Source organism: Panthera tigris, chromosome B4, assembly GCF_018350195.1.
Source record: "Panthera tigris isolate Pti1 chromosome B4, P.tigris_Pti1_mat1.1, whole genome shotgun sequence".
Lineage (NCBI taxonomy): Eukaryota > Metazoa > Chordata > Mammalia > Carnivora > Felidae > Panthera > Panthera tigris.
The window spans coordinates 136,049,748-136,067,840 of NC_056666.1; the positions used below are offsets into that span (position 1 = coordinate 136,049,748).

Below are 18,093 nucleotides of genomic sequence, written 5' to 3' on the forward strand. Positions count from 1 at the left end.
TGGGGCCCTGGGCACCTCTGGGCGTCTCTGGGTCCCAGCCTGGGCCTTCCTGATTCTATGACCCCTGCTTCAGGGCAGGGACAGTAACTGCTCCCACGGGAGGAAAGGCAGCACTTGGCCCTGAATGACCCTTTGGGAGCCCCAAGTCTTGGTCACACTGCCTCCTCCAGGAAGTCCTCCGGGCTCCTCCGCTTGGGTCAGGGCCGTCTCTGGGATTGCCCAGCCGCTGTCTCCGTGGAGTTCTGAGCCCAGCGTGGGGTCCCCGCCGCAGTCCCCGGAAGGCAGCCCGGGCCCAGAAGACGCTTTGGGAGATTTTGTGGAACGTTTCCTCTGAGCTCCTCGTAAATCTCCCCGCCCCGCTCCTCACTGTGCACATCCCTGAAGCGGAGAAGCGGATCAGCGAGGAAAGTGCCTGCCCCAGGGTGGGTGCCCGAGGGGCTTGACCCAGGGAAGACTCGGGGGGCGCCCCGCGTGCAAGGCTACAGGGGCTTCGAGCCCGCGGCGCCGCCCCTCCCGCCCCGCCCCCGAGGCGGGGCCACCTGTCCAGCCCCCTCCCGCCCCGCCCCTCCCGGCCCCGCGGAGACCCGGCTGACCCCGCCCCCCTCCCCCGGGAGCCCGCGCCCCAGGAATGCGGCGGCGGCGGCGCGCGGCCAGGGGCGGGGCGAGGGGCGGGCCCGGCGTGGGGGCCGCTTCCGGGGCGGGGCCAGGTGAGTGGGCCGCACGGCGGAGCCCAGGTGAGGCGCCGGCCGGGCCGTAGGCAGGTAAGGCCCCGTGTCCGCGGGAGGGAGTCCGCCTGTGCCTCGCGTGGGGACGCCACGCGGGCTCTGAGGGTGTGAGGCGGCGGCCGGACGGGGAGGGAGCTCAGGTGGGCGCGGCCACACGTGACCCGGGCCAACCCAGCCGCCCCGCCCCGGCCGGCGGGGGTCCCTGCCCCTCACCGCCCCACCCCCACCCCCACCCCCACCCCTGGTTTTCTTGGAGCGCGCTCCTCCACCCCCCCCTGCACCCCTCCCTCCCCGCCTCTCCTCCCTCCCCGCCTCTCCTCCCCCTCCCCTCCTCTCCTCCCCCTCCCCGCCCTGCACCCCTCCCTCCCCGCCTCTCCTCCCTCCCCGCCTCTCCTCCCTCCCCGCCTCTCCTCCGCCTCCCCGCCCTGCACCCCTCCCTCCCCGCCTCTCCTCCTCCTCCCCGCCCCGCACCCCTCCTTCCCGGCCCCCCTCCTTCCCTCCCTCTTCCTCCTCCTGCACCCCCTCGCCTTCTAGCCCTGCACCCCTCCCTCTCTGCTCCCGGCTTCTCCTCCCCCTCCTTGCCCAGCACCCCTTCCTCCCTGCTCCCCGCCTTCCTCCTCCTCTCCCTTTTCCTCTGTCTCCTCCTCCTTGCCCCCCGCACCCTCCCTCCCCAGGTCTCCCCCACTTTTGTGTTTCCGTCTGGATAGGCTGTCTCAGTTCACACTTGCTGCCCCCCTTTTTCCTTCCCTAATTCGGGTTCTCCCATGACGCAGGGTGGCACTTCAGGCACATCAGCACCCCCTCACACCGAAGCAGGGAGGTGGGGGGCATCTTTCCACTTCCCAGATGAGAAAACAGAGGCAGATTAGGCGCTAGGCTTATTCAAACTCCAGGCCGCTGGCTGGGCTGCTGGCTGGGTCAGCAGGGAGGATAGAAGCCAGAATCAGTGGGCCAGAAACAGATCCCCGGCCGGTCAGCCTCCGGAACCCGTCAGGAGAGAGGTCTTGGCTGCTTTCACTGTTCTCAGCCCCTGGCATCGGCCGGCCTGAGAATTCCCAGGGTCACTGACAGCAGCACTGGCTTGGGGGTCCCCGCTGCCTCGGGAGGTGTGTGAAGGGTGGTGGCTAAGGTCCCCGGAGAAGGCCCCGCGGAATCCTCAGGAAGCGGGGCACAGGGCAGGGCTTCCTGTGAGTCCTAGTTTGGTGGGGTGGGCACATGGCCTTGGCTGTCTGGCCACCACAGACTTTGAGGTTTTGTTCGCGTCAGAGGCTGGGCGGGTTCCAGAGAGCGCTGTGCTGTGCTCCAGCGTGTCTGTGAAAGGCAGTGTTGACGTTTGTCCAGGTAGAAACTCAAAATTTAAATTAAGACTCAACAGTAAACCTCCTTTGGGTGGTTTCTGTTGGCACTTTGGGGGCCTTGTTTGTGAGTTCCTCCTTTAATCCAACGCTGCGGGGGGGGCAGGGGCGAACAGGGACCCAGGGTACTGGCCCGAGCCCAGCTACTCTGTGTGGACAGCCATCTATCTCCACAGTCCCTGCCCACAGGGGACCCAGAGGGAGGCCAGTGGCTAGTGGGAGGTCAGGGAGGGCATCCTGGAGGAGGCAGCCATCGAACTGGAAGATGGATGGGAGGTGGGCAGGAAGGTATGCATGTTGAGGTCACCCAGAGGGTGGGGGATAATTCACCTGTAAGCTGGGCTGGAAATGCCTGTGGGGTACCATAGGTGGAGCCATCAGGAATTTACTTGGAAAACGTCACTGGAGTCATTGGAAGGTGACCTCAGCGAGGTGTTTTGAGGTCTGGATGCTGACTTGATGAGACATCCTGTGGACCAATGGCATCTCCCTACTAAGCTGGTTCCAGGCCAAGTCAGTTGTGGGCGCTTCAGTTAAAGAGGAGACAGTAAGAGCTTGGACCACCCGGATGTCCCCCGGGGTGCTTGTCTTTCCCCCCACCCAAGAACCCATCCCATTCCTTGATTCTAACCCTCTTTCAGGGATGGGGAAACTGAGGCAAGGCGGCTCGGGCGCCTTTCCGAGGTCGCAGGGCCAGTGAGTGAGTGGAGAGCCAGCTTTGATGCCCGCTGTGCTGTGGCTCCTTCCAGGGCACTGAGGTCTGCCTTCGTGGTGGGGACAGTCAGAGTCGGCCGGTGACTGCCCTTCTGATCTCGAGGAAATCGGCATGGCGATGTAAGAATGATGTGTTCAGTTTTTCAGATACATTGTTAAACGTTTCCCTCAATCCTTAAGTGAAAACCCATGCTCAGAGAACACTCGCTGGGTGTATCCAGAGGCTCCCCGGGCCTCCTGGGGCCCATTTGAGGGGAGCCCTTCCGGGTCCGGTACTGGGTGGGGACGGCCTGGAGGATGCCCGGTGTGGGGCTCTTGCAAGTGACGTACCGCTCCTGAGTCCTGCCCCAGCGACCTCACGCGGAGGCCCCGGGTGCAGTCCAAGTTTCCGGGTCCCTGGAAGGCTGGAGACCCGGCTGGGTCATGGCTACCGTTTGCTGACCTCTCAAACGGGCTGCGTCAGCAGGCTGCCCTGCGGCTCAGCGGGAGTACGTGGGCACTCAGTGGGGGTCGGGTGCTCGGCCTGACTCCCCCACCTCCCTGACCCCCGGCCGTGTGGCCTGCAGCTGCCAACCAGAGCCGTAGCCGCCCCGTGCCCTGGTGTCCCATTTGCAAAATACAGTGTTATTAGCTACTCGTGGGGTCGTCGGGGTTGTTAATTTGTGCGAAGCGCCTCCGAACACCTTTGTAAGTGTCAGTATCCGTTCTGCCCACTGAGCGCGGGGAAAGCAGGAAGGGCGAGCTTGTGTGGAACCCGGTCCTGCCCTTGGCCGAGGGGCAGAGCGGTTCTTTCTTCAGTGACGCTGGACAGAGCCGAGCCGTGAGTTAGCCCGGTGACTGTCCATCAGAAGGAACTGGTTTGGCAGGTCAGGAGTCCAGAAACTGCAGGGGAGCGGTCCCCTCCCTTCCCCCACTCAGGGTCAAATTAAAACCAGCCAAGAAAACGCGGGCGGGAGGTAGGCTGTCTGGGCTGGCACCGTTTGTTATCTTCAGGAGAGCTTTGGTGGTTGAAGCCGGGGAGGATTTTGAACCAGCGGGCCTGGGTGGGGCTTCTGGAAATTGCCTCCTTTTTTTTTTTTTTTTTTTTTTTTTAACGTTTATTCATTTTTGAGAGACCGAGAGTGAGCAGGGGAGGGGCAGAGAGAGGGAATCCGAAGCAGGCTCCAGGCTCTGAGCTGTCGGCACAGAGCCCGACGAGGGGCTCGAACCCACACACGGTGAGATCGTGACCTGAGCCGAAGTCGGACGCTTAACCGCCTGAGCCACCCAGGCGCCCCTGGAAATTGCTTCTTCTTTAGACCTTGTTCTCCGCTAAGTTCTTGCTGCTTCTGAGGCTCCCGTAACTCCCAGGTCACCAGCTTCGGTTCTGTGCTGTTACAACACCTTGCGTTCTTTATTCATTTGTGTTTTCTTATTTATGGAGAACGTCAGATATTCAGAAGTAAGCAGGATCCCAGCGTCAACCACGGCCATGCTGCAGCCAAGCCTGGCCTAGGCTCCCCCCACCTGGGGCCTCCAACCCACTCCCCCCCACCTACTCACCTCCTGTCTCCCTTTCTTACTTGTGTGTTATTGTAAAGCAGCCGGGGCGGGGGGTGCTGCGCCGGCTGGAGACGGTGGACCAGAGCAGGCACGTGGCAACCTGGATCCTATGCGAAAGAGATTTCAAACCACTGAGCTCATCTGTTTATAATTCAGGGCTCACAGCTCAGCTTGGCGGGAGTTGAGGTGGGCGGGCTCTGGTGGAGGGTGACGGGCTGGTGCCCCAAAGTCGCCGCCGAGGAGAAAGGGCCCATTTGTAGTGTCTGCACGGAGCTGGGTTCTCGGGATCCCGTTTTAACAAGCCCACACTGCAGCTCGGCCCTCCTGAAACTGATCTGGTGAGGGCGGCCCGTGGTAACATCAGCCTAAGGGCCACAGAAACAGGCACACGTTTGCAGCCGGTGCAGGTTTACGGACGGGGTGAGGGCCACTAACCCTGTGGGGGAGTCTGCAGAGGGGGAGCCCTCTAACACGGTCCGAGGATAAAGGGTAAAGAGTATTTGGTCTCTGTCCCATTTCCTGGCAGGGGGCCCCTGAGAACCCTGGGCACCCTCCTGAGGGCGGTGTCTTTTCTTATTCGTAAAGGATCCCTTTTGACCTTGCCTGAGTTCATGCTAATGAGGCGACTCGGCTGGGCCCTCTGATAGCATGGGGATGGGGCTGGTGGCCAGAGTATCTCCCCCCCCACCCAATCCTGATTAGAGGGTTAGAGCTTTCAGCCCCACCCCTCAACTTCCAGGGAGGGGCCATCCCCCACGGCCGTGATTCAGCCACGCCCGGCTCCCGCGACGGGTAAGGGGTAAAAGCTCTGAAACCGAGAAGCTTCCAGGTTGGTGAGCACATTGATGTGCTGGGAGGGTGGCGCCCCCAGGGTGGGCGGGAGGCTCCGTGCACACCCCCGTCTCCAGCGCTCGCCCTGTGCGGCTCCTGTTTGCCTGGTCCTGAGTCGTATCCCGTTCCGCGAGCCTGTGACCATAAGTGAAGCACTTTCCTGAGTTTGTGAATTGTTCTACTGAATTGCTGAACCTGAATGGGGGTTGTGGGAACCCCCGAACTTGTAGCCAAGTCAGACACAAGTGCAACAGCCTGGGAACCTGGGACTCGGGACTGGTGTCCGAAATGGGGACAGTCACTGTGGGACTGAGCCATTAAGCAGTGGGGTCTGTGCTGACTCCTGGTAGTTTGTGTCAGAACAGGATTGCATTGTAGGACCCCAGTTCATGTCAGAGAATCAGAGAAGCGGTGTTGGAATAACATATTTGTTGTTTGGAGCAAACCTCATGGGGGCGGAAAGAACTTAAAAGGCTCAGGGAAGAGTCTGTGTCAAGGCCCTGGGGTAGGTGGGAGCAGCGTGGGGTTTGGGAAAGCCTCGGATGCGCTGGGTTTCTGTGGCCGTGGCCATGGGAGAGAGAGAGGAGAAGGAGGCCCGGGGTGAGGGGCGAGGGTGGAGTCCAAGCTGGACTTAAACCCCGGGCAGTGGGGCCTTATCCTCTATGCCCCTGTTTTCTTGTTAGTAAGGCAGGGATACAAATGCCTTTCCTTCATTCAGCGTCCCTTCCTTGCAAGGCTCCAGGCGCCCAGAGCAAAGTCCCATCAAACGATAATTTTCAAAGAAGGCAGAAAACCCTGACTGTCCTACTGATGGAACAATGAACACAGTGAAAGATTTTATTTAACTTATGAGGGAACCAGGCACACGCTGTCACTGGGTCGAAAGGATCTGAAGTACAGAGGCACTTGCAGATCGGGAGGGTCGAAATGAAAATGGAGGCGATTTGGGGCATTTGGGGGGAGGAGGGCGGGGAAGGGAGAGAAGCCCACCAGACAGGATGGAATTTGCACGTCTGTAGGCGAGAATTATTCGTGTTGCTCTCAGCCGACAGCAGTGTGCAGTTGTAAACTAGCTCCCAGGGGTGGGGTCAACCCCAAAGGGTGTTCTCTGTTCTGGACAAGGTGTAGTTTCCCATCAAGGCACAGGTTTGCTCACACGGCTACGAGAAGGCACCTGCGAGGGCTGGTCGTAAATGCCAGGGGGTCCGTTTGTAGCGTGAGATTCAAATAACAGTTCAAGACACTTGATGAGGAGGGGGCGGGGTCCCATTGCAGACACCAGCCGAGGATTCCTGGTTGAATCCTGGCCCGACACAGAGCAACACCTTGAACTTCCTGAAAGCAACAACGAGACTGAATTAACTGTGGTTGGGGCGGGGTGATGGGATGTGCCAGTGGTTCCTTTCCTCTTTGCATTTAAAAAAGTTTGGTTGACGATTTCCCACCAAATGTGGAGTCATTCTGGTTCTAGGCTGGAGTCAGGAGTCCTGGTTTTAAGATCCAGCTCTCCACTGACTTGCTGTGTGACTGGGGGCAAGTCCCTCACCCTCTCTGGGCCTCAGTTTTCTTGCTGTACAGTGAGAGTTGATGGCACAGTATGTTCACTGTGGTCCTGCCTTGTGTCGCTGTTTTGTGATTCTTTAAAGTTTATTTTTTTGTGTTTATTTTTGAGAGAGCGAGAGCGTGGGGCAGGGGCAGAGAGGGAGGGAGACACAGAATCCGAAGCAGGGTCCAGGCTCCCACTGTCAGCACAGAGCCCGACGCGGGGCTTCAATTCACGAACCCCGAGATCATGAGCTGAGCTGAAATCAAGACTCAGACGCTTAACCACCTGAACCACCCAGGCACTCCTTTATGTTGTAGTCTTGAGGCGGAAGTTGTTCCCTGAAAAAAACCTGTTTGCGCTTAAGGTCTTCACCTGATTAGATGAGGCCCACCCCCCATTACGGTGCATCATCTGTTTTAAGCAGGGTCAGCTGATTGTAAACGTTAACGACATCTACAAATACCTCCAAGGCAGCATCTGAGCTAGTGTTTGACCAACAACTGGGCACCATTGGCCAGACAAGTTGACACATAAAATCAACCATCACAAGGCCAGTGGGACCAGACTCACCCTGGTGCCAGAGCCCTCTGCCCCCCTGGATGCCCAGCCAGCCAGTCGGCAGCGTTTGGGCTCCTGGACCTGGGAAGACAGGCCACCTGTGCCTGGCGGCCTTCCCGAGGAACCCCTGGGCTCCTGAGCAACAGCACTGAGGATGGGCTTCCTTCCCCTGCCCTGGCCGCACTCCCGTCCTGTGTGGGGTGGGGTCCCACCGACGGCCTGCAGCGGAGGGGTGTGGAGGGTTGGGGGAGGCCTCTGGTGCAAGCCAGCCTGCGGAGCACTCTGGGATGGTGGGGAGAGCCTGGGTTTCTTTTCCAGTGTAGGATTACGGTCGTGGGGGGGGAGGGCGGGCAGCTCACAGGGCTCCCCCTCCCCCAGACTAGCTGTTGCCACAAGGCACCGATTATGTGCGACGAGCCCACCATCTGGGCGTACAGACTTTAAAACAAATACAGCTGTCTGTGCATTTTGAGATAGGGGATCGGGGTAAAGGTTTTGAGCCTGTAAGGGAAAAAAGGAGTAAATATTACTCTGCTTTAACCGAAGCAGACTCTGGAGGAAACACAGAGCCTTCTTGCCTTTGGGAGCTTTGAACTCCCGACTCCGCCTCGCCAGGACTTCCAGATGTGCTGCGTCGCAGGGAGGCCTTTCCCCACGGGCAGTGGAGGAGGAAGAGGCCTGGGTCCGCTCTGGCTGTTCCCCCTGGTGGTTGGTGCCCCCTGTGAGGCTTTGAAGCAGGAATGTTCCAGAAGGATTCTCCTCCCCTGGGTCGGGTGGGTCCCTCAAGAGGTGCCTCCAGAAGATTGCTTTCAAGCTGTTTGTCTGGCCTGTAACGGGCTTATCATCCCAGGCTAGCCCACGAAAGGGGCGGGTGGGACTCTGGGGGTGGGGACAGGGTGGCCCCCTTCCGTCATCAGACATCAGGGAGCCCCTCTTGCCTGTTGTAAGGGAAAAGTGGAATGACGGGGTGGCGGTGCGTCCCCCCCACAAGGCTGGGTTTTCCCCCGCCCCAGGCAGCAATGGCCCTTGGCACCCCTGTGCCCGGCCGCCAGCCTGGTTGGGTGGCCCAGGGACGAATGACTAACCTGAGGAGAGTTCTCGTCTCACCAGGCTTCCTGGCCACCGCTCCTCGCAGACCAGCTGCCGTGGCCGCGCCCAGAGTGAGGGCGCAGGCGATTGAGTTTCTTTACTCAGTTTCTCTGCCAGCAGCAGGGCCTCTCAGCCAGGCCCGGTGTCCCCCTCCTGTCCTCCCAGGTCCCCAGCCAGCTGCCTCCGGCTTGGGGAGAGCTGGACTGGGAAGAGGGCCCGGCGTTCCTGACGTGCACAGAGTGGGCCTTGGGGTCCGGGTCGGGCGGTGCGGGGCCTCCCCTGCCTGGTGCTCTGTGCACCCCGTTCCTGCCAGGGATCAAGCCCGATCCCCTGTGTGCACCCCGGCCCCGGCCGGCTGGCTGTGCGGCCGTCACCCCATCTACCTTCCCTGCCCTCAGAAGCCGTGGCCTCCAGGGTCAGGTGACCTCAGGAGTCAGTGTCGTGGCTCCCAGAAGTGGGAAATGGGGAGAGCCTAGGCACACGCGCGCCAGGGAGAAGCTGTGAGGAGCCCAGAGCAAGTGGAGGCACCCTGGGGCTGACTCGGGCCTGTGTGCACAGCCCCTTGGCCTCAGTTTTGTTCTCTGGTAAATGGGGACAGTGGCCTTTCTCAGCGTGAGGGGGCTGGGCAAGGGCAGCATTCCAGCCTCCTAACTCCCATCTACAGTTGTTTTTTAAAGTGTTTGTTTATTTATTATGAGAGAGAGAGCCAGGGGAGGGCAGGAGGGGCAGAGAGAGAGAGAGAGAGAGAGTGTGTGAGGGGCAGAGGGGGGAGGGGGAGAGAATCCCAAGCAGGTTCTGCACACTCAGCATAGAGTCCGATGGGGGGGTTCCAACCCACACATGTGGGATCATGACCCGAGCCGAAATCAAGAGTTGGACGCTGAACCGACTGAGGCAAGCAGCCGCCCCTACAGCTGTTTCTTGGTCACAGTTGTCCAGAGTGCAGAAACTGGTCAGAAGAGAACACACACGTGCATGATCCAGAAACTCGTGCCATTCGTTACGGAGTCACTGTCTCTCTCTCTACCCCTCCCCCACTCATTCTCTCCCCACCCCCCAAAAATGAATAAACGTCAAAAAGTTAAAAAAAAAAAAAAAAGTGACAGGTTGTCTGTAACCCAAACCGGCTTACGCGGAAGAGAGGATTTATGGGATCTTTGCATTCAGGTGCAGCTGGATCCAGGCGCATAGTGTTTTAGGGACTGTTTCTCTATCTTGCTGTGTCTTCTGCCTTTGGCTTCATTTTTTCAAGTTCCAGGTGGTGACCTTTGGTGGTTCCCGGCCCATGTCCTCCAGGTTTGGGCACAGCAGGACACATTTAAGAAGTATCTCTTCTCAGGGGTGCCCGGGTAGCTCAGTCTTTGTTAAGCGTCCGACTCTCGATTTTAGCTCAGGTCGTGATCTCACGGTTCGTGAGTTAGAGCCACACGCTGGGCTCTGAGCTGGGAGCCTGCTTGGGATTCTCTCTCTCCCTCGCTCTCTGCCTGTCCCCCACTGTGTGCCCTCTCTCTCTCTCTCTCAAAATAAATAAATAAACTAAGAAAAAAAGAAGTATTCTCAGGAGCTTCGATAGAAGTCTCAGAGTTCACTCTGGTTGGAACAGCAGGGGGCATGTGGTCACTCCTGAGCCCATCTCCGCAGCTCAGGGAATTTGGTGCCGTGACTGGCCAGGCAAAGACCCCTGGTTCTGTCCTCGGTGCCCAAAGTGGAGCTTCCTTCAACGTTGCACGGGCTGTGTGTGCATATGGTGTGCACACGGACTCTGCACGTGTGGACGTACGTGCATGTGTGCGTGTGTGGGGGAAAGCCGGTGATTACCGGCGGGGGCGGGGGGGGGGGGGGGATGCCGGTGGCCAAGAGGACACCTGTCCGCTCTGTCCAGCCAGGAACCCCCCGCCCGTGTGACTGCAGGCCTGGACTCTGCATAGCGTGTGTCCCCAGCATCGTCCTGTCGTGCACGCGGCGTAGGCAGCGGGGGCCGGGGGGGCTGTGCCCTGGCGTTCGCTTGAAGGGTGTTTCCTTCATTCCTTGAGCCCTCGTGTGCACGTGTGTGTTCAATGTCCCCGGGTTCCGTGTGCTTCTCCCTCAGGGTGTCGGAAGGACCCCGTGCCCGGACCCCTGAGAGGTGGCATCGGGGCCGTGTGCTGGGCCACCCTGGAGAGCAGCAGAACATGTCCCAGCCGGACCTGGAGGAGCTGGCCGAAATAGGTAAGCGCGTTCTCCTTCCAGCCTCGTCCCGCGAGGAGGCCGTTGGCGGATGTTTGCTTTAAACAGATACTAACACGCTTACGTGGCTGGAAAAGTCTAGCCCTGTAAGAAGGGCTTGGCGAGGTTGTCCTTCTCCTTCATCTGGGGTCTTACCCCTTCCCCACCCCCGTTAGCCCCAGGTAGTGACTTTTTAATCTTTCCAGGGTTCTTTTTTTGCAAATTTGGGTGAGCCCCTCTGAGATGGGGCCACCTTCCTGGGTTGTTATGAGGCTCAGATGGGATAACATCCTCATTCACTGCTTGAGGCTACCCGCCAGGGTGCCAGCGTCCACATCCCCATCTTACAGACAAGCAAACTGAGGCCCGGGGTGACTGGAACACCCGGCTGAGGGCACCCCGTGACAGGGGCCAAGCTGCGGGGAGGGCCTCTGCATAGACCCACCCCTTGGCGGTTTGGTTAGCATCACGTGTGCACGTGTTTCCGCGCGAGCCTGTTCCTGCTACGCGCACCGGGGCCAGGCCCCCCCGTTCGTCTCCCTCTAGTGCCCATCTGTCCTCAAGGTTCGCAATAACCCGGAGTGGCTCCCGAGGATCCGCCGAAGGCCCGTGGCCCTGAGAGAAATGCCTTTCCGTTCTGCGATGCAGCATCAGTGCGTCGCGCCCGATGCCGGGGGGAGCCTTGGCTGCGTCTGCCTGTGCTGCTCGATTCGGGCTCCCGGGAGCCCGCCATTAATTACGCCTTCCGGTTTGCTCCCCTTGCTGCTTTAAGGCGTGCGGCACAGTCAAGCGTCTCTCGCTTGGGTCCGTACGGGGGCAGGACAGCGAGCCCGATGTCAGCGGTGTGGTTAGGGATGCGGGAAGAGCATCCTTGTTTCCTCCGTCCGCTGCCTTCCTTAAGATGGTCCGGTCTGTTCTGCCTCCTCACGTTTCCTTGTGGCCGGGCCCCCGTGTGCTGAACCGTTGTTTTCGGTTTTTTACGGAGGTGAAATTAACATGGCACAAAAGGAGCCATCGGGAAGTATTTAGCTCATGCGTAACGTGTAGTGTATCCACCTGTTAGAACATTTGCTTCGCCCCAAAAGGAAACCCCACACCCCATTGGGCAGTCACTCCTTCCCTCAGCCCCGGGCAGGCATCAGTCTGCTTTCTGACTCCGTGGATTTATCCGTCCCGGGCACTTCGTGAAAATGGAATCCCGCATCCTGTGGCCTGGCTTCTTCAACGTAGCCTAATATTTTCAGGGCGGTCTGTATCGTGGCGCAGGTCAGTACCACGTTCCTCTTGCGGCCAAATAGTACTGCATCGCGTGGGCAGCCCACACTGTGTCCACTCATCCACGACGGACACGTGGCCGGGGCCACTTTCCGGCTGTTGTGAAGGGTGCTGCTGTGACCTCGGCGCGCACTTGTATTTGTTAGAATTCCCGTTTCCAGTTCTCTGGGGCGCACCGTTGCCTCCGACTCGCTTGAACATCGTACACGGCTCGCATGTCAGCGTGCTTCCGGCAGCCGTCTTCCCTCCGTGTCTCTTCTCTTAGCAGGACCCCAGGCATCGGGTGTAGGGCCCACCCTGATCCAGTGTGACCTCGTCTGAACTAATTTCCTCTCTACAGGCGCTGTTTCCACATAAGGTCACATGTGAGCTTCCAGGCAGACGTGAATCTCGGAGCAACACTCTTCCACCCAGGACATCTGGGGACCGCAGTCTGCTCTCACCCGAAATTTGAAGGCCCCGTTCTGTTTCCCGTTGGAAACACCTCCGTCTTGATTTGTTTTATTTATTCATTTATTTTTTAATTATTTTTTTTTTTTTAACGTTTATTTTTGAGACAGAGACGGAGCATGAACGGGGGAGGGTCAGAGAGAGGGAGACACAGAATCCGAAACAGGCTCCAGGCTCTGAGCTGTCAGCACAGAGCCCGACGCGGGGCTCGAACTCACGGACCGCGAGATCGTGACCCGAGCCGAAGTCGGACGCTTAACCGACTGAGCCACCCAAGCACCCCAGTCTTGATTTGTTTTATATGAAGGAACCTCACCTACTAAAATTAAACTGGGAGACAGCACTCCTTCCTACTTCGAGGCACAGTGACCCCCTTCTGCCCTCAACCCAGCCACGGTTTCCTGCCGGCTGCCTGGATCCACATTTTCCAGGAGGGCCTGGGTTGGAATTTGGAGTTGGGAAATCAAGTGCAAATCCACACTCCACTGCCAATGAGCATTGTGACCTTGGGCAACTCATTCCCTGTCTCTGAGCCTCAGTTTCCACTCCTGTCAGCGTGGAGGACAGTATTCGCCCCAGGTCTCATTTTATCCCTCCGTGGTTGTGCCCACTGAGCAGACGCATAGTGGGTGCACAGGAGGGGTGGGTGCATAGTGGGCGCAAAGCAGAGATGGGGCATGGTGGGTGCACACCGAACAGACGCATAGTGGGTCCACAGGAGAGGTGGGTGCCCACTGAGCAGACGCACAGTGGGTGCACAGGAGGGGAGGGTGCACACCGAGCAGACGCACAGTGGGTCCACAGGAGAGGTGGGTGCCCACTGAGCAGATGCACAGTGGGTGCACAGGAGGGGAGGGTGCGCACTGAGCAGACGCACAGTGGGTCCACAGGAGAGGTGGGTGCCCACTGAGCAGACGCACAGTGGGTGCACAGGAGGGGAGGGTGCGCACCGAGCAGACGCACAGTGGGTGCACAGGAGGGGAGGGTGCGCACCGAGCAGACGCACAGTGGGTGTACAGGAGGGGAGGGTGCGCACCGAGCAGACGCACAGTGGGTGCACAGGAGGGGAGGGTGCGCACCGAGCAGACGCACAGTGGGTGCACAGGAGGGGAGGGTGCGCACCGAGCAGACGCACAGTGGGTGCACAACAGAGATGGGCGCACAGTAGGTATACGCTGAGCAGACGCACAGTGGGTGCACAGGAGGGGAGGGTGCGCACCGAGCAGACGCACAGTGGGTCCACAGGAGAGGTGGGTGCGCACCGAGCAGACGCACAGTGGGTGCACAGGAGGGGAGGGTGCGCATTGAGCAGACGCACAGTGGGTCCACAGGAGGGGAGGGTGCGCACCGAGAAGATGCATAGTGGGTCCACAGGAGAGGTGGGTGCCCACCGAGCAGACGCATAGTGGGTGCACAGGAGGGGAGGGTGCCCACCGAGCAGAAGCACAGTGGGTGCACAGGAGGGGAGGGTGCGCACCGAGCGGACGCACGGTGGGTGCACAACAGAGATGGGCGCACAGTAGGTATACGCTGAGCAGACGCACAGTGGATGCACTCTTGAGGCATGGTGACTGTCCTGTGAAGAGACGCCAGGAGGCTCCCTCGTTGCCCATCTTTCTCAAGAGCACAGCTGACTTCCCGTAATCCTCATTGTGTGCCACAGAGCTGCAGAGGGACGAAGAGAAGGCGGCCGCCCTGAGCATAGCGAGAAAGCCCTTGGTGGTGCCCACACCTGGCCAGGACCCCGCGCTCAGCGTGAATCACCCCTTCTACGACGTGGCCAGACACGGTATCCTGCAGGTGGCAGGTGGGTTGCAGCTGGGCGGTCCCAGGATTCCCGACAGGTGCCGGCGTTCCCGTGGGCCCCGTGGGGTGGGGGGTGGGTTCATCAGGCTGCCTCCCAGTTGCCTCCCTCCCTCTCCTTGGCGTTGTTAACCAAGGGCAGTGCTGTGCTGCTTCCTCAAAGGGAACAAACACCTGTCCGGACGGAGAAGACGAGCCTCCCCTACGGCCAGCGGCGGGGCTGGGGGAACGTGTTGCGTCGCTGTGACCAGGCGCGAGCGGATCGGGGCCGCTTGGTGTGTTTCTCACGTGGGCAGCGTGTGGGTCGATACGTGGAGAGACGTGTGAGAGGAGGTTTATCGTAGGGATTGGCGCTCTCGCGGCCGTGGAGGCGGAGAGGTCCCAGGGTCTGCCTTCGGCAAGCCGGCGGTGGCACTCCCGGCAAGCTCTGGAGATCCGGGAGCGCCGGGGGCCCCTGTCCGCGGGCTGGAGAAAGTGGATCTCCCGGCTCAAGCACAGAGCGGATTCGCCCTGTGCCCCTTGTTCTGTCGAGGCCCCCGCCCGCGCTGGGGAGGGTGCCCTTCCTCACTCCGTTCAGACGCCGCTCTCCTGTGCAAACACCCTCGCGGACACGCCGAGAAGGAACGTCTTCCCAGCCGCCTTGGGCCTCCCTTAGCCCAGTCGAGGTGACACGTGGAGTTAGCCATCGCAGGCGCGGACCCTGGCACCTCACTGCTGCACTAAGATCCGTAAACATTAGCTCCTGTCCCCACCGAGCTGGAATCTTGTCAAGGAAAGAGGAATGGTTTGCAACAGTTGGAGGCCCCGGAGGCACAGATGGGCGTCCTTTGTGCACACTCAGCTCCGAGAGACGAGGAGAGGGTGGGGGTTGGACAGGTGGTCAACCGTTTGAAGCCCCAGGTGTTCCTTCTGGAGAACCTTTAAGGTTTAGGTAGCAGGGGAGTTGCCTGGGCAGCTCAGTCGGTGAAGCATCCAACTTTGGCTCAGGTCATGATCTCACGGTTCGTGAATTTGAGCCCCACGTCGGGCTCTGTGCTGACAGCTCAGAGCCTGGAGCCTGCTTCGGATTCTGTGTCCCCCACCTCTCTCTCTACCCCTCCCCCAACACCGGACCCAGTGTGGGAGCACAGACCAAGTACCCACCAAAGGAAGGCAGGAAATAGAGTTATTTTTCCTGAGAACAAAACATACATTATTGGTATGCAATGGGTTATTTTTACTTTTTAATTTCTTAAATTTCATTTTTTTTATTTTTTAGGGAGGGAGCATGAGCAGGGGAGGGGGTAGAGGGACAGAGAGTATCTTAAGCAGGTTCCACACTCAGCACGGAGCCTGACGTGGGGCTCGATCCTACAACCTTGGGGTCGTGACCTGAGCTGAAATCGAGAGTCAGACACCCAACCGACTGAGCCACCCAGGGGCCCTGCAGTGGGTTATTTTTAAATGAATGAATAAAAATTTTTAAATCTCTTCTTTTAGGTTTCTAGTATGGTCAACCTCTATAGAAACAACCCACTCTTTTTTTTTTTTTTTTTTTAAGCCTTTTGAGGCCCTTAGTAGCCTTAAGAGTATCAACAGGTTCTGCAGCCTGAAAGCTGTCTAGGTGAACGTCCCTCATACACCTGGCAAGAATGTGTGTCCCAGGATCGGGCAGCGTGTTCTGTGTGTTTCAGCGACGTCCCGTTGATTGACGGCGTCCAGACCTTCTGTGTCCTTACTAACTTCCCTACTTCCATCAGCTGTCGACTGAGGAGTGTTCAAAGCGCCCACGATCGAAACGTGTCCGTTTCTGCCCTTGGTTCTGTCCACTCGTTCCGTGGGTCTTGATGCTTTGTTTTTAGGGGCAGGTCCACTTCGGATTGCGAGGTCTTCTTGATGTGTTGTTGGCCTTTGTGTTCCTAAACGCCCTCCTTTACCAACGGCCGTGCGCCCGTGTTGGTGACTCCTCGCCTACATGTCTGACGTTAATCTAGCCAGGACAGCCGCACCAGCTTTTGCCTTATTGGCGTTGGTAGATACGCCTTCTCCATGCTTTTCCCTTCAGCCTGTCCCAGTCTCTCTTTTTTTAAGTTTATTTTGAGAGAGAGCCTGCACGGGCAGGGGAGAGGCAGAGAGACAGAGAGAGAGAGAGAGAGAGAGAGAGAAAGAATCCCAAGCAGGCTCTGCACTGTCAGCACAGAGCCCGACGTGGGGCTTGAACTCATGAACCGCGAGATCATGACCCGAGCCGAAATCAAAAGTTGGCTGCTTAACCGACTGAGCCACCCGGGCGCCCCTAACCTGTCCCAGTCTTTACAAATGAAGCCCATCGCATACAGACCGCTTCCCATTAGATCTTTTTGTACTTTTGAGGGTGGCTGCTTAGCGGGAACCGTGTTCTCAGTGCCTCACAAGGGTGTGCTCAGGAGTTCGCACTTGGTCCTGGTGGCTCTGGGGAGCCTGAGGCAGAGGAGTGGGGCTTGTGGTTTAGAGCGACCCTTCTTGCCGCGGTGTGGAGGGTGCTGATGGCAGCCGCAGGGGGACCCAGCGGGAGCCAGGACAGAGGGCCGAGCCTGTGCTGTGGCGGTGGCGTGGAGAAGAAGGGATGACTTTGAGAGAGATTTTCAATGTCAGCCTGGAGGACAAGCAGAAACCTACCTGGGAAGGGTTTGCCGCATGGTAGGGTGAGGTTTCCAGGGGTGCAGGAGATTGAATCAAGAGCCAGGGGCCCTGGGAAGTAAGTTGGGGGCTCATTGCTCTTTTTAATTTTTTTTTAGGTTTATTTATTTTTGAGAGAGAGACAGAGTGAGCAGGGGAGGGGCAGAGAGCGAGAGAGAGAGCATCCCAAGCAAGTTCTGTGCTGTCAGCACAGAGCCCGACGCGGGGCTCGAACCCACGAACCCTGAGATCGTGCCCTGAGCCGAAGTCTGACGCTCAACCGACTGAGCCACCCAGGCGCCCCTGATTTCAGTATTTTCAGTGGTCACCGTCTGGAGCTTAGTCGGGGGCCGGGCTGTGAGCCCAGGGGGAGATTAACCTGGTGGAGAGTGGGGTGGGCAGGGGGCAGGTTGGAGCCAGAGCAGCAGAGAGGCTGGAGATGTGATCCAGAGACACAGAGGAGGCGAGTGGCAGAGAAGAGGAGGACAGGAGGATCTGGTTCCACTGGGTGACAGGTCACCACCCCACACCCAGATCTGTGCCCCCAGGTTAGACCCCAGCCAGGCTTCCCTGCAGGATGCAGAAAAATGGGTGTTCGCATTTCCTTCCTCTCTGCAAAAAGATGAGCAGCCCTGAAACAGACACCCAAGGAGACGAACTCCCAAATCACTCCTGGTTAGATGGCCACTGCCTTTATTATGCATTTTAATCGTCCTTCACGCGGAGCGGATGACGGATCGTCTGGAGCGCGTTCCGGGCGATGGCTCTGGGAAGCATTTCTTTATTCATAAACCGGGCCTCTCCCGCCTTGGAGACAGTGAGCGATGCTGTGTTGTGCACAGCGAGGGGAGGGATAGGGGTCATGAATTACACTGAGGCCTCGGAGAATCTGCATCTTATTGATGGTTTTCATTTCCTTGCACATTATATCACTTTGAAGCCCGTTTTCGATACGCTGGCCCGTGTTACCAGAGAACGACGAAGGGGTGTTTACTCACATTGACTGATGTCATTAATGCAGATGCCGCCTTGACTGCTTAATAAGCAGGATCCCGGACGTCCCGGGGATGCCTCAGGGCTGCCGCACAGGCGTGCACGCGGGAGGCCTCCCTGCTGCCACTGCGGGGTCCTCAGGGGCAGAGGACCCCGTGCAGGCCGGGGGTCAGCCAGCTGCAAGCGTGGACCCGGCCCCGATGCTCGCGTGGCCTCTCCGGGCCTCAGTTTCCTCTTCTGTAAACGAAACAGCACACCTGGAGGCACCCGGCGTCAGGCCTGGCACGTGGTAACGGGTCGCATTTATTGAGCACTTACTGCGTGCCGGTGCAGAGAGGCTGGTGTGGGGCTGCCCGGCTGTGGGGGCAGG

General features: G+C 59.0%; 1 protein-coding gene across 3 annotated transcripts in view; it reads left to right on the top strand.

Annotated features, from left to right (window-relative positions):
• The first annotated feature begins 686 nt into the window (after positions 1 to 686).
• ARHGAP8 (Rho GTPase activating protein 8) overlaps positions 687 to 18,093 on the top strand; it is a 60,014-nt gene continuing 42,607 nt past the window's right edge. The window contains exons 1-3 of one of the 3 annotated variants that reach the window (XM_042993502.1): positions 687 to 761; positions 10,450 to 10,568; positions 13,954 to 14,097. In XM_042993502.1, coding sequence (XP_042849436.1) covers positions 10,532 to 10,568; positions 13,954 to 14,097 — 181 coding nt within the window. In that variant the 5' untranslated portion in view covers positions 687 to 761; positions 10,450 to 10,531. Of the gene's footprint in view, positions 762 to 2,829; positions 2,915 to 10,449; positions 10,569 to 13,953; positions 14,098 to 18,093 lie in introns of those variants that run through there. The other 2 variants (XM_042993501.1, XM_042993503.1) reach the window with 2 other exon arrangements.